This window comes from Sardina pilchardus, chromosome 16 (genome assembly GCF_963854185.1).
Source record: "Sardina pilchardus chromosome 16, fSarPil1.1, whole genome shotgun sequence".
In the NCBI taxonomy this organism is placed as follows: domain Eukaryota; kingdom Metazoa; phylum Chordata; class Actinopteri; order Clupeiformes; family Clupeidae; genus Sardina; species Sardina pilchardus.
Window position 1 is genome coordinate 8,976,045 of NC_085009.1, and position 15,287 is coordinate 8,991,331.

At 45.1% G+C, this 15,287-nt stretch overlaps 2 protein-coding genes across 2 annotated transcripts; both read left to right on the top strand.

Annotated features, from left to right (window-relative positions):
- Window positions 1-301: 301 nt before the first annotated feature.
- On the top strand, window positions 302-871 carry LOC134060518 (zinc-binding protein A33-like). The gene has a single exon (XM_062517248.1). The coding sequence runs from the start codon at window positions 302-304 to the stop codon at window positions 869-871; it is 570 nt and encodes a 189-aa protein (XP_062373232.1).
- A 4,005-nt stretch (window positions 872-4,876) lies between these two features.
- On the top strand, window positions 4,877-14,962 carry LOC134059503 (erythroid membrane-associated protein-like). The gene is made up of 4 exons (XM_062515938.1): window positions 4,877-5,024; window positions 5,109-5,270; window positions 11,745-11,780; window positions 14,334-14,962. The coding sequence occupies exons 1-4, from the start codon at window positions 4,946-4,948 to the stop codon at window positions 14,885-14,887; spliced, it is 831 nt and encodes a 276-aa protein (XP_062371922.1). The 5' UTR covers window positions 4,877-4,945; the 3' UTR covers window positions 14,888-14,962.
- Window positions 14,963-15,287: the final 325 nt, after the last annotated feature.

Sequence of the window (15,287 nt, forward strand, 5' to 3'; positions counted from 1 at the left end):
CATCACATTTTGCGTTGTTTTACACTTTTACACTATTGGCATCATCATATCCAGAACCAAAAAAAGTAGACTTCTAAAAGTCTTCTAAAAAAAAGTTATTTACGCGTTGTGAATAGAACACTTCAGTTACGCGCCCACTGTCTTCCTGTAATAATGTTAATTTGGAACATGCACACACAGGTTACATACTAACAAAGTCTCCAAATCACTTGTCACATGAGTTTCTGTAAAACATTCTTTACAAACATTTAGTATGTAGCATGTTTCATTTAGTTTCAGACTAAATGCCTTTTCAGCTGCCATGTCTTTTTCTGTCTTAGTGGATGTGACTCTGGATCCTGACACTGCACATGCCTATCTCATCCTGTCTGCTGATGGGAAACAAGTGAGACATGGCGACACACGACAGAATGTCCCTGACAACCCCAAAAGGTTCAGTCCTATTATAAGTGTCTTGGGAAAACAGGGGTTTTCTGCTGGCAGATTCTACTATGAGGTTCAGGTCAAGAGGAAGACTGAGTGGAGCTTAGGGGTGGCCAGAGAGTCCATTACCAGGAAGGGAAAAATAAATCTGAGCCCTGGGAATGGATACTGGACAATATGGCTGCGTAATGGTACTTATGCAGCACTAGTTGATACCGTTGTTCCCCTCTCCCTGAAAGAGAAGCCCCAGAGGGTGGGGGTGTTTGTGGATTATGAGGCAGGTCTGGTCTCCTTTTATGATGCAGACTGTTGGTATCATCTCTACTCTTATGCTAATGTTACCTTCACTGAGAAACTTTACCCATACTTCTCTCCTGGGCTTAATGATGGAGGTAAAAACTCCTCTCCTCTTATCATCTCCTCAGTTCATATCTGCCCTATCAAGTAATGTATAATGATGGTGGATGTTTTTATTAAAGTCAGACTCCAATAGTTTATTACACCCTTAATCTCCTCAAAAGCATAAGTTCAGAAAGTTTTTTTCATGGAATGGCTTTAAAATGGTTCATATATGGAGGCTGTGATCAGTCGACCATATTCAAAGCAGATTTTTTTTTTCTGTCGTGACTTGCTTATTATTTGTGATGTAAACTGTAGTATCATTCAAAACAATGTTACAAACTTGTTCACAGAAGGTTCTCTATAAGAAATAAACTAGTTAATTTGCTTAGACAAAAGATTGTCCTGTTTTCAGATAAGGGGAGTACTTGGAGTTATTCAAAAAATTAGATTTGAACAAAAAAACCTTATTTAAGTCATGGAGTAAAAAAACAACCGATTTCATCCAGAAACCCATCAGGGGAGGTGATTGCCTCAACAGATTATTAAAAAGATTATTACAAATTCAATGCCTTTAACTATCCTGGTCTAAACGAGGAAATAGATTTTAGACTCTTCTTATAATGTCTTTTTTACAATGTCTCTCTCATAACAAATAAATATTTGTAAATGTGTTGTGCATTACATATACTGTATGTGTGTGTATATACTGTATATAGATATACACACACAGTGGGGAGAAAATGTATTTGATACCATGCTAAAGTTGCCTAAAAAGAGGATTCTAAAATCGTCATTTGACAATTGATCTTAATGACTTAATTAAAAAAAAGTAGTAAAAATCATAGCTGAAGTTCCCTTGGCCGTTGGAATTAAAATAACCCCACAGCATCACATACCCTTCACCATAGCTAGAGATTGGCATGGTGCTTTTTCCAGTAGGTCTATTAGCCTGTTCTGATGCTTGGCGGAGGTCTGCGCTCTCTGAGTGCTTTTTTAGTTTAAGATGATACTGTCACACATGCAGGAATACACACACACACACACACACACACACACACACACACACACACACACACACACACAGTGTTACGTCCCCCAGCCCTGGTGTCCGCCTACAGATGTGTTTGGCGACCCCTGTTGGGTGCTGCATTTTTGTTTCCCTTACCTAATTGCAGGTGAGCCGCACCTGGGCGTGGCCTCTCAGAACTATATGAGGGAGACTCCTGGGTACCCAGACTTTTGAATCGTCTAGCTGTCCACCCCGAAGCTGCACGTGTCCGCTACCAGCCATTGTTTGATCCCTGAAGCCTTAGTTTTGATACCCGTTTTGTTAATAAATACCCCTACTTTGTTCAACGAGCCGATCTGTGTGCGTTCTCCCATTTATGTTGCGGGTGGTGTCCGTCTGCCCGTAACACACAGATACACACAAATGTATACACACACACAAATCCACATGCACAGACATGCACACTCACACGCACACGCACACGCACACACACACACACACACACACAGAGACACACACACACACACACACACACACACACTGACATCCACACACAGATACATACAAATGCATACACACACACACACACACACACACACATCCACAGAGACACACACACACACACACACACACAAACAAGCACACACAAACATAAAAATGCGAACACACACACACACACACACCCTCCATTACCCACACACACACATTCACAAGTGAACATACACACAGAGAAACATAAAATACACACTCAAATGCAGGCATCTTTTTGACCCTCATCACACCTGAAGTCCCATCCCTATGACTGCCCTACCATCGCCTACCCTTGCCCGGATTCCTGGCCCACGCATCCTAGCGACCCGTTATTATAAGAAAATTACTAATCCCTATGTACAATTTATTCCCTACACTGGACTACTTGAACTTTCTGACACTAAAAATGACCTTACTGTACTATAACTAACCCTAGGCAGATGGATTGGGCCATTGAGTTGTGGATCTGTCTGAGATTTCCTCCTACTGTACATGTATCCTATATGAGAAGAAAGTTGTGCGTACCATAGCATTAAATCCTGCAGGTGCCCCTGCCTTGATGCACACACTCACACAGACATGCACTCTCTCTCTCTGTCTCTGTCTCTGTCTCTCTCTCTCTCTCTCTCTCTCTCTCTGTCTCACACACACACACACACACACATACACAGGCACACTCTCACACACACATAAACTCACTTTTGCATGTCACTATTTTTAGTTGTAGTCTCACATCCTGGTTGATGCATGCTGTAGGACTCTTTTAAAGCTGACCTGTGCCGTCATATCTTTTTTTCTCAGAACCTCAACCCCACAGACCACCAGCTCTGGCATGGAGGTGTGAATCTAGAACACAAACTAGCAACCTCTCTAAATAGAGACATAACACATTTAAAAAACAGAGCACTACAGAGTATGCAGATACAGTAGAGTAAATAACTCAGAGCTTTTACTTCAGTGGTCCACTCCTCACACACACACAAAGGCAAAGAGGAAAAAAGGAATGGAATGTAAATATGTACATTGTACGTCATTTACCAGCACCATTGGACAGTGCAGTGCAGGACCTGCAGTTTCATGTGATATGCATGCGTTATCTTAGTGATGAGAATCAGTCCCATGACCCACATGGTATCCCAGACGCGTCTCAGGGCCTGTGCTGTGCAGCTAACTGAGGTTTGGACTGACATCACTGCCCATCACTGTCACTAGCCCAGGCAGCTGTCCCCACATGCTTTATAAGCACCTTCATTGTGCTGGTGCCAAAACACTCCACTGCAACAACACTGCACTGCAACAACACCATCCACTGCAACAACACTGCACTGCAACAACACTCCACTGCAACAACACTCCACTGCAACAACACTCCACTGCAACAACACTGCACTGCAACAATACTGCACTGCAACAACACTCCACTGCAACAACACTCCACTGCAACAACACATGCTTTATAAGCACCGTCATTATGCTGGTGCCAAAACACTCCACTGCAACAACACTCCACTGCAACAACACTGCACTGCAACAACACTCCACTGCAACAACACTCCACTGCAACAACACTGCACTGCAACAACACTGCACTGCAACAACACTGCACTGCAACAACACTCCACTGCAACAATACTCCACTGCAACAAGCCTTAATGACTTCTGTCCAGGTGCACTCAGCCCCATCATCAGGAAGTGCTTCAAGAGGCTGGTCCTGGCCCACCTCAAGACCAGCTTAACACCCACACACACACACACACACACACACACACACACACACACACACACACACACACACACACACACACACACACACACACACAGACACGCACATACACAAACATAAAGTCACACACACTCACAAGCGAACGGACACACAGAAAAGCACACGTGTACTGTACACAAAAGCAAATCCACACATGCACACACTCATTTACAGTACATATACAAACTGTGCAAGAGTAGAGGATGGAGCAGGAGATGGAGATAAGTTGACAAGCGAGATTTATAATTGCGGTGTACAGCACTGAGCAGTGGTCATATTTTTGTCACTTTGCGGTACATCTTTAAGCATAGGCAGTATGCTTCATTGGGCATAGGACCTCATTGAAAGCTCTATCAGGTGTGTCGCTCTATATTTAGACTGGTCCCCAGCAGGTGAGTGAGTCAGGGAGGTGGTGGTGGGAGTGAATGTGGGACCATAGTTCATCCAGTTACTGAGGGGCCAACCTTGGACCAGTGGCTGAAGCTGAAGCATTTTTGATAATTTCAGTATTATGTGAGGTGTGTCATTTGATAGAACATAGTCTTTCACTAGTTGCTATTGAGAACATAATCTTTCACTACAGCTATTGAGTCTGTTGGATAAAATGCTGCAATGCTGCTGACATTTGAAGATTATTTTTACTCCTCAGAAAGGGTGCACTGTTATTTTTGCCTTTGCTGTACACACACTTGACTTCCTCTTCAGATATTTTACATATCCTGCAGCACAGTTAAACACCCACTCTTTCCTGGTACAGACCAGCAGGTTCACACTCCACACTGACCAGATAGCAGAGAGAAACCAACATGTCTGGAGACATTTATGGAGATACAGAGTCGTCCAGTATTAATATAAGACCATGCAACAACACAGATTATATGAACGCAGTTCCGAAAAGGTCTCAGCAAAGACTGAAGCACAGCGAGATCCAGGATCGTTCTGGGGGTCATAACCATGGTAATTATACATTACATTATTCTGCAAGTGCCTTCATATTCTATTGTTCTGCACAGTGTATCTCATATGTGATGTTCTCCTCAGGTCCCTACAAACTGGCTGTGGTGTTTCTTGGGCTGCTGTGTGTTCTCCTTTTGGCTGCCCTGATATGGCTGTACATCAAAACTGAAGAGGCAAGGCTTAGGTTAGAAACTAACATCAGTGCCATGGCTGGCGAGCGAGATAAACTACGGCTTTGGAAACTTGGTGAGTGCAAATTTCATGCAATTTTGGGCAGAAACCATAAACTTAAAGCCAGGCAAGCAGACTGTCATCTGACTCCATCCACATCACAAAAGTGAGTGTACCGATATCAATCTGCTTTGTTATAACAGAGAGAATATTTGTATTGTTTTTACTCACAGTAATGATTTTTGTGCAGATTAACCAGAAACTACAGCCTTTTGTAAAACAGAGTGTCAACTTTCTTAGTTCAGCCCATTATATTTCACATCATCAGAGCATAGAAACTAGCTAGATAGTGTTTCTGTCAGGGTTTGGAATGGAGGACCCAAATGCAGGACGCCAGAAAGGACAATTAACAAGGTTTTAATCTTACAATACGCGGAAAACAGGCACAACTACACACAGTAAAGACGACGATCTGACAGAGAACAAAAGCAGACACAAAACTTAAATACAAGACGAGCTAGGCAATGAGCAACAAGGACTTAACAGGGTACAGGTGACAACCATCACACAGGAGGGCAGGAAGTCCAAATATGGCAAGGGGTGGGAACAGGAAGACAGGACAGGAAACCAATGAAGAACTGAATCACACAACAAAACCAGGAAATACACAAGCAGCAAGAACAAGGCACATGACAAGTAAACATGAACACATGGCACCAGGGAAACAAGACGCAACACAAGGTAGTACACAGAATGGCCACCGGGATAGCCAAAGTCCAGGCAGGTTCCTGACAGTACCCCCTTCTCAATGGACGCCTCTTGGCGTCCCCTGAAAGTCCAACCAGGGTGGGCGGAGGGGGTCTGGAAGGAGGGACCAGACAGACAGGGATTCTAGCAGGTAAGCAGGTAGACCTGGTCAGGAAGGGGCAAGTACAAACATGGCAGGGTAGACAGATGTAGGCTTGCCGGACAAGGACTGGGCAGACTCCAGCGGGGCAGGTGAGCCAGGCAGGGCAGGAGAGCGGCGCATGTCAGGAAGGGAGAGCCGGGAAGCAGGTCCAGGAAGGGAAGTAAAACAGGACAGGGAACCAAGCTCCAGCCGCTCAGCAGCCTCAGGCTGGGGTTGGTCGGCAGAACCAGGCTGGAGCTGGACAGCAGGCTCAGGCTGGGGATGGTCGGCAGAACCAGGCTCGAGCTGGTCTGCAGGCTCAGGCTGGTCAACGGACTCTGGCTTGCGCTGGTCAGCAGGCTCTGGCTGGACATCAGTCTCAGGGCGGTCAGTGGACTCAGACTGGTCAGTGAGCCGGTCACCGGTCCCTGGCAGAGCAACAGACCTCCCAAAGACAGATTTGGAGACGGACTCGGACACCACAGATTCACATTCAGACACAGACTCGGACACCACAGACTCACATTCAGACACAATCGACTCGGACACAACAGATTCCCTTCCGGACATGACAGATTCAGAGACAGCCTTGGACACCACAGATTCACATTCAGACACAATTGACTCGGACACAACAGATTCCCTTCCGGACATGACAGATTCAGAGACAGCCTTGGACACCACAGGTTCACATTCAGACATGACTGACTTGGACACGACAGAGACAGCCTTGGACACCACAGGTTCACATTCAGACATGACTGACTTGGACACGACAGATTCACACTTGGACACGACAGAGACAGACTCGGCCACGACAGAGACAGACTCGGACACGACAGGTTCACATTCAGACACGACGGACTTGGACACGACAGAGACAGACTCGGACACGGAACTGGGCTTTGGAACAGTGGTTGGGGCAGTCGTAGGGATGGGCACATAGACAGTGACGGGGACAGTTACTGGGATAGTGACGGGGACAGTAACAGGAGCTGTAATGGGGACAGTGACTTTGACAGTAACAGGAATGGTGAACGGAACAACAACTGACACAGGGACAGGAACAGAAATGGGCACAGAGGCAGGAACAGAAACGGGCACGGTGACAGGAACAGAAATGGGCACGGTGACAGGAACGGAAATGGGAACAGTGACAGGAACAGTGATAGGAACAGTGACAGGAACAGTGACAGGAACAGAGACGGGAACAGAGACGGGAACAGAGACGGGAACAGAGACGGGAACAGAGACAGAGACGGGAGCAGAGACAGAGACGGGAGCAGAGACGGGAGCAGAGACAGGAGCAGAGACAGGAACAGAGACGGGAACAGAGACGGGAACAGAGACGGGAGCAGAGACGGGAGCAGAGACAGGAGCAGAGACGGGAGCAGAGACAGGATCAGAGACAGGAACAGAGACGGGAGCAGAGACAGAGACAGGAACAGAGACAGGAGCAGAGACAGAGACGGGAACAGAGACAGAGACCGGAACAGAGACAGGAACAGAGACAGACTTCAGGATGAAGGTTGGTTCTGAACTCTGGGACTCTGGCTGGGAGGTGGGCTTAGGCAAAGGGAATGGAGACAGACCCTCAAGCAGACTAGGTGGGGAACCTGCCTTAGGCAGAGGAGTAGACCTGGGTGCAGATCTGGGCTGGCAGGCAGACGGACAAGACACTGACCCACACTCTGGAGCAGAGACACATACATCAGATTCAGACACCACAGATCGAGGGGAAGGCTTAGGAGCCAACTCAGACACGGGCTCAGAGGATTCATGCACTCGTTGAAGCCTACGGTCATACTCACACACTCTCTCTAACACAGACTCATTCTTACTCCCGGACACACCCACAGCCTTTGGCAAACCATCAAGCATGCAGTCCACCAAACATGCAGACACAGATGCACAAATACTCTCTGTAGACAGACAGTCAGACTCACACACTACAGTTTCACACACACATTCAACAGATGAAGACCGATTAGCTGAATCACAGGCAGAAACATACAGGAGAGAAGTCTCAGAAACAGGAAGAGATTTGGTACAGGGAATCAAAGAAACAGAGGCAGTAGCACGGTCGGGAATTGACAGTGCATTGGGTGATGCGGACGCAGGCTGGGCGTCGGGGAACGCGGCTGCAGGCTGGGCGTCGGGGAACGCGGCTGCAGGCTGGGCGTCGGGGAACGCGGCTGCAGGCTGGGCGTCGGGGAACGCGGCTGCAGGCTGGGCGTCGGGGAACGCGGCTGCAGGCTGGGCGTTGGGCTGGGCGCTTGGCAATGGACATGTCTGACTCTTTGTAGATCCTCGCTTTCTTCGGGAGGGCGGCTTGACAGGATGTAGCGTACCCCAGTAAGAGGACTCCTCCAAACAAGGGGACAGGGGGCTACTGGAGTCAGTGTGGCATGATGGTCGGTCCACTGTCTGGCTGGATGGTGGAGTCTCAGCCAACTGTGTACTCACACAGTTAGGAACTGGCTGAAAGCTTAGGAAACCTACCCTAACTGCACGAACCTCTGGCTGGGGTTGGGGCAGTTCCATACTAAGCTCAGCATCAGGGACAGATGAATCAAGGAGAGTCTCCAGGCTTCTCCTCAGGTCTCCAATCTGTGAGGCAAACTTCTGCATAGTTGGAAGCTCAATCAGCCAAGGCTTGGACACAAAAGTTTGTTCCATCAAAACAACGGCTGCTAGCCGGCGATTGAGATCCTGGTCAGTACAGACCACATTAAACAGCTTCTGAAAGGCATAGTTTACCTGTTCTAGTTCAACAGAGAGCTCGATGGAAACAGGCACTGGGTCAGGGCCCACAGGAAAGACTGAGGAAGACTGATTGGGAACAGACAGACCAGGAAGAGACGAGTTGGAAACAGACGGATCAGGGACAGACGGGTCAGAAGACAATGAGAGGTCTTGGGTTGACAAGCAAGGCCTTCCTAATACCTCCTCAGGGTAGCCAGGGGAGTCTCGGGGAGTTTGAAGGACCTGTAGAGTCTCCATTAAGCTGGTTACCTGGGTGGTCATTTCAGAGGTCACTGGGAGCTCTTTAAGCCAAGGCTTGGTGGCGATGAACCTTCCAGCAACAATGCAGACAGCTAGCTGGCGGCCATTGTCAGAGGCGGATTGCAGTTCGGCATACAGCCTACCAAGAAATTCCTTGGTTCTTGCAAAGTCCTCCTCGTCAATATTAGCGACTGCTGGGTCCATAATGGTCAGATCGTACTGTCAGGGTTTGGAATGGAGGACCCAAATGCAGGACGCCAGAAAGGACAATTAACAAGGTTTTAATCTTACAATACGCGGAAAACAGGCACAACTACACACAGTAAAGACGACGATCTGACAGAGAACAAAAGCAGACACAAAACTTAAATACAAGACGAGCTAGGCAATGAGCAACAAGGACTTAACAGGGTACAGGTGACAACCATCACACAGGAGGGCAGGAAGTCCAAATATGGCAAGGGGTGGGAACAGGAAGACAGGACAGGAAACCAATGAAGAACTGAATCACACAACAAAACCAGGAAATACACAAGCAGCAAGAACAAGGCACATGACAAGTAAACATGAACACATGGCACCAGGGAAACAAGACGCAACACAAGGTAGTACACAGAATGGCCACCGGGATAGCCAAAGTCCAGGCAGGTTCCTGACAGTTTCTCAAATCTAATGTACTGGTTCTGCTTAGTGGAAAGGTTAGTGAGTGGGTACACTCTCATGTCCTGTTTTTTTTGTTGTTTTTTTCCAATGTCTGATGTAATGTTGGTCAAAATGCACTATAGGCCTACTGGTTCATAGAACTAGCTGTCATAACTAGTCTGTCCCTATCCCTTGAGGCCCTAAAATAACACTACCTGTCAGGCCCCAGTTGCAGTTACTATCCTTTGCCACTAGATATCCTCAGTTGTACATTTTGTTTGTTTTTCTGCTCATGTGATTGAGTGATTACACCTGTGTGATTGTCAAACAGTGTTTCTTACCTTTCTCCTAAGTTCTTCTGTGTGCCACAGTGTCGTAAGTGTTTGTCTGTGGATCACGACAAATCGTGAGACTGGGTTGCAACTCGACACAGCTGAACGAAGCTTACAATATGACAATAGGAGAGAAAGAATTGGTACATGCATATGGCATGAGATGAATAAAAATGAGATAAATTAATTAGAACTAGGATATTATGTTTGTATGTAGCCAAGTGTTGGTGGGGGTTTGAATTTATTTGTGTTCAGTTGTTTTTTAACAATGTCAATTTCCTTTAAGTTTAGGTCTTATCCACAAAACTGTCATAGCCTACTCATACGCACCGTGGAGCTCAACTGGAATTTGCCATAGCAAGCAAAATTGGCAGGTCCGCCACTAGCACCCTGTGCTTTTCACAGATGAGAGCAGGTTCATCCTGAGCACATGTGACAGACATGAAAGGGTCTGGAGATGTCGTGGAGAATGTTATGCTGCCTGCTATATCATTCAGCATGACCAGTTTGGTAGTGAGTCAGTAATGGTCTGTGGAGGCATACCCTTGGAGGGATGCACAGAACAGGGCAGTGAGCACAGGTTCCTCTAGAGGCCATCAGGCCCTCATGAAGTCTGTTTCTGTGTGGTCTGAGACATTCACACCAGCGGCCTGCTGGAGGTCTTTCTGTAGGGCTCTAGCAGGGCTCCTACTGTTCCTCCTTGCACAAAGGAGCAGATACTGGTCCTGCTACTGGGTTAAGGACCTTCTACCACCCTGTCCTGCTCTCCTAGAGCAACTCTCTCTTGGAATATCTTCCATGCTCTTCAGACTGCAGTGGGAGACACAGCAATCTTTCTGGCAATGGGAAGTGGTGTGCCATTCTGGAGGAGTTGGACTACCTGTGCAATCTCTTTAGGCTCCAGATACTGACTTATGCTACCAGTAGTAACACTGACCCAAACCAAATGCAAAGCTCGTGAAAAATCAGTCAAGAAAGATAAAGATGGAAAAATGTCCAGTTGCCACAACCTGTAAAGCCATTCCTACTTTGGGGGTCATCTTATAGTTGGCCCTCTAGTACACCTGTAGTACATTTCGTTGAGATCAAAGCAGGTGAACTTAATTCACAACCACCTCTGTTACATAACTGGCCGATCAACATCCCGCAAGTGTGACTGACTTTATGCTTTACTCCTATGAACCAGCGTCCCCTTAATTTTTTGAGCAGTGTACAGTATATTAGTGGAGTAGCACTCCTGTAAGCTGCGTTCTTGGTACTTGGGCATTTTGAATTTTCAAATACATTTTGCATTCTACATGCAGCTCTGCATCCATTCATTCAACCATAACCATAACCATAACCATAACAATGACCAAAATACTGTAAGAGTTTTAAAGCTAGTGTATAGATTACCATGGAATAGCCTATGGGGCCCAAAGGGATATTGAAAAAAGGTGAATTATCAATATCACTGACCCCCCAACGTTCTGTCCTCACCACTTTCTAAATCAAACATATGTCCCTGGTCCACTGCACTTGAAAAAGCATCTTGGGCAACACTTTATTTCAATGTGTCGCTGATACAGTGTTACCGCATTGTTTTATTTATTCTGCACTTTGTCTTCTCGCTAATACAACTATCTCAATCCAGAAGATTTGTCTTTGACTAGACATGAATTTACTCTTATTTTTTCACAGAATCAGATGACCTGAAGAGAATTAAAAGTCATGCAGGTACTTTCTAAAACTATGACAATGGTCATATTGTGTATTGTTGACTCATGAAACATCCTTTGTTCTTTTCTTTTAAGAATTGTAATATATTGTGTTAGACTCTTCAAAATTGCTTCCATTTACCTTCATGACCTTCCATTCCATGACACTGGATATGATGATGCCAAAGCAGTCATATGGTCATATATGCTTCTCGACATGAGTAAAAGAAATGTCATATGGAATGCTTCTCCATTAACATGAGTGAATGAAAATCAGTCAACCAGTACTCAACATGTATGAGAACTCCTTAAGGACTGATGGAAAACCAATCCCAGTGTCTAACTGAGGTTGTTGAGAGAATCCCAAGAGTGTACAATGCTGTCCTCATAGAAAACGTTGGCTGTTTTGAAGAGTTTAAAATATGAAACATGTTGCTTTGTTAAGGCATACTCTTTTGTTGTTGAATACATGACCCCATGTGTTAAGAGTTTTCAGTTTTGTTCTACAACAGTGGCACCCAAACGTTTTCTTCAGAGGGCCAGTTCTCTATGTCTGGCTCAAAGAGAGGGCCAGAGACTCAAAGTCTGTCAGTAGTAACTGCGTCATTATGCCATATCGACATAAAATGTACTTCAACATTGAAATAGCTCAAATGAAATACTAATAAAAAAGACTTTAGCATTCCCACTTACTGTATATTTTATTCAAAATGTGTGGACTCTGAACACTGTGTCTTTGCGTACTGTACAGCTCAAATTGTGAACAAGCGATAGGCTATGTAAGGGATAATCAACGATGCGTCGTGCGTTTATAGGAAAATAATGCACGTTCGAAGTGGTAATAATAAGGTCCCGACGCCGCAGTTTTCCCGCAGTTTTCCTATAAATACACGGCGCGGAGTTGATTATCCCGCTTATACTACTGCTACTATCATTTTCGCCCGTGCTTGTAGAACTACTTCTCCTAAACACATTTCAACTAATTTCTCAAACTGCAGTTACTAAATGGATTTAAAATATAAAGTAGTCAGGCTATATGAGAGCTTTATGAAGTGCTGGAAGAAAAACATATGAAATGACCACCATTCTAATTTTCACTCACCCAGTGAGAACAGTGTGAGTTCTGCTGTCTTTGTGTGAACATTTGAACAAGTCAATAAAAAATAGAAATAATTATACCAGAAAGCCCCAGAAATATGACTTGAATAGAAGTTAGGCCTATTAGCAATTGATAAACTTTTAGAATACGTTCAACACTGATGCAGTCAGCATAGGCCTATCTTACATTGTTTGCAGATACAGTAGGCCTATTTCACTCTGTTTTCAATGGCTAACTTGAAACAGCACCAAAACAACCAAACAGTCTTATGTGTACTGTCACAGTCTGGCTCACAAACTGGGACAAAGATGGGAGACACACGAGAGGTTCGCAATAAAAACAAATGAATAATTTATTTACAATAACAAAAACGTTGTAGATCTACTAAGGATAAAGAATAACACAACCGATTCCAACAAATAGGCTCAGGCAGGCATCAGAGAAGAGACCGGACAACTGCAGCTCCATAGATTTAAAAGGTTGACCTACACCGGGCCCTTGGTGCAGGCCAATCAGCAGCCAGCTCGTTTCCTCTCCAACGGCCTGAAACTCAAAGACAGAGACACCTGGTGCCAGGGTGGAACTCTGCACCCCACAGCGACATGGGGCCGTGACAGTACTGTTAAGACTCGCCATAGAGAACGAATGGGGGAATTACTGAGATTATAGTCTGGTGGTGTCAGATGCTACATACCACACATGTTTTGGGGGGCACCCAAAAATAAGGTGACGGGCCGTAGTTTGGGGATCACTGTTCTACAATGTTAAAATAATTAGAAAAAGAAAGACCCATAAAAGAGTATAGAATTACAAACTGTTGTGAGGGATTTTCCATGTGTTTGGGCTTTTTCAATGAGCGGTGTCTACCTGTATTATCACTATGTTCTGAACAGAAGACCGAGGCAGGTATGTCTGTCTTTGTGAATGAGGGAACTTGTCACGGCACTAGAAGTCACTGAAGGTATTACGCAATCTGGTACCAAACTAAATGTGCTTATCAAACTATGAAACTATGAAAATTATTTAATAGCACCAGAGGCGGACATCCAAGAAGCTCACAACAAGAGAATGGGTTTTAATAGCACACATTAGGACTAACAGGAAGGCTACACTGGGCACGTTACGGAAGTGTTCTGTTCACGTTGCATCTGCTGCAATACGTTTCCACTGTGATCAATGGAACTGGCTACACCAGACGTAATAGCAGCTCGTACGTTAGAAAAAAAGTAGACCAGTCTTCTAAAAAAGTTATTTACGCGTTGTGAATAGAGCGCTTCAGTTACGCGCCCACTGTCTTCCTGTAATAATGGCAATTTGGAACATGCACACACAGGTTACATGGGTTACATAGTCTCCAAATTACACTTGTCACGACAGTTTCTATAAAACATTTCTTACAAACATTTTTCGTAGCATGTATCATTTTGTTTCAGACTAAATACATTTTCAGCTGCCATGTCTTTTCTGTCTTAGTGGATGTGACTCTGGATCCTGACACAGCACATGCCTCCCTCATCCTGTCTGCTGATGGGAAACAAGTGAGACATGGCGACACACGACAGAATGTCGCTGACAACCCCAAAAGGTTCAGTCTTGTTGTAAATGTCTTGGGAAAACAGGGCTTTTCCACGGGCAAATTCTACTATGAGGTTCAGGTCAAGGGGAAGATTGAGTGGACCTTAGGAGTGGGCAGAGAGTCCATGATCAGGAAGGGAAAAATAACTTGGAGCCCTGAGAATGGATACTGGACAATATGGCTGCGTAATGGGACTGAGTATAAGGCATTGGACAGTACCCGTGTTCTCCTCTCCCTGAAAGAGAAGCCCCAGAGGGTGGGGGTGTTTGTGGATTATGAGGCAGGTCTGGTCTCCTTTTATGATGCAGACTGTTGGTATCATCTCTACTCTTATGCTAATGTTACCTTCACTGAGAAACTTTACCCAGTCCTCTGTCCTAATCTTAATCATGGAGGAAAGAACTCCGCTCCTCTTATCATCTCCTCAGTTCATATCTGCCCTATTAAGTAATGTATAATGATGGTGTACTGTATGTTTTATTAAAGTCAGAATTGAGCAGTTTATTACCTCCGCCAAGGAGGTTATGTTTTCATCGGGGTTTGTTTGTTTGTTTGTTTGTCTGTTATTTTAATGACATTTTTCTATCACCGTCGGGATTGGCGTGGTGGCAATCTGAATAGTTTAGGTTCAAATGTATGACAACCTAGGAAGAACAATACAGGCGGAGGTCTGCGCTCTCGGAGTGCTTTTATAGCTACATATTGAATGTTTTTTGTGTAAATAAATGAAATGTGAAATAAATCAATAAATTAATAAATAAAAGATTCAATGTAAACCATATTGACATTGACATTCCTTAATGCACTTGATAATGCACACCTAAATCTATTCTCTGCTCCTCCTTACATAT

Excerpts from the sequence above, each read along its gene's own strand:
- LOC134060518 (XM_062517248.1), top strand. The coding sequence starts at position 302 with ATGTCTTTTTCTGTCTTAGTGGATGTGACTCTGGATCCTGACACTGCA.
- LOC134059503 (XM_062515938.1), top strand. The coding sequence starts at position 4,946 with ATGAACGCAGTTCCGAAAAGGTCTCAGCAAAGACTGAAGCACAGCGAG. Across the intron at positions 5,025-5,108 it reads TTCTGGGGGTCATAACCATG|GTCCCTACAAACTGGCTGTG; the intron begins GTAATTATACAT and ends TGTTCTCCTCAG. Across the intron at positions 5,271-11,744 it reads ACTACGGCTTTGGAAACTTG|AATCAGATGACCTGAAGAGA; the intron begins GTGAGTGCAAAT and ends ATTTTTTCACAG.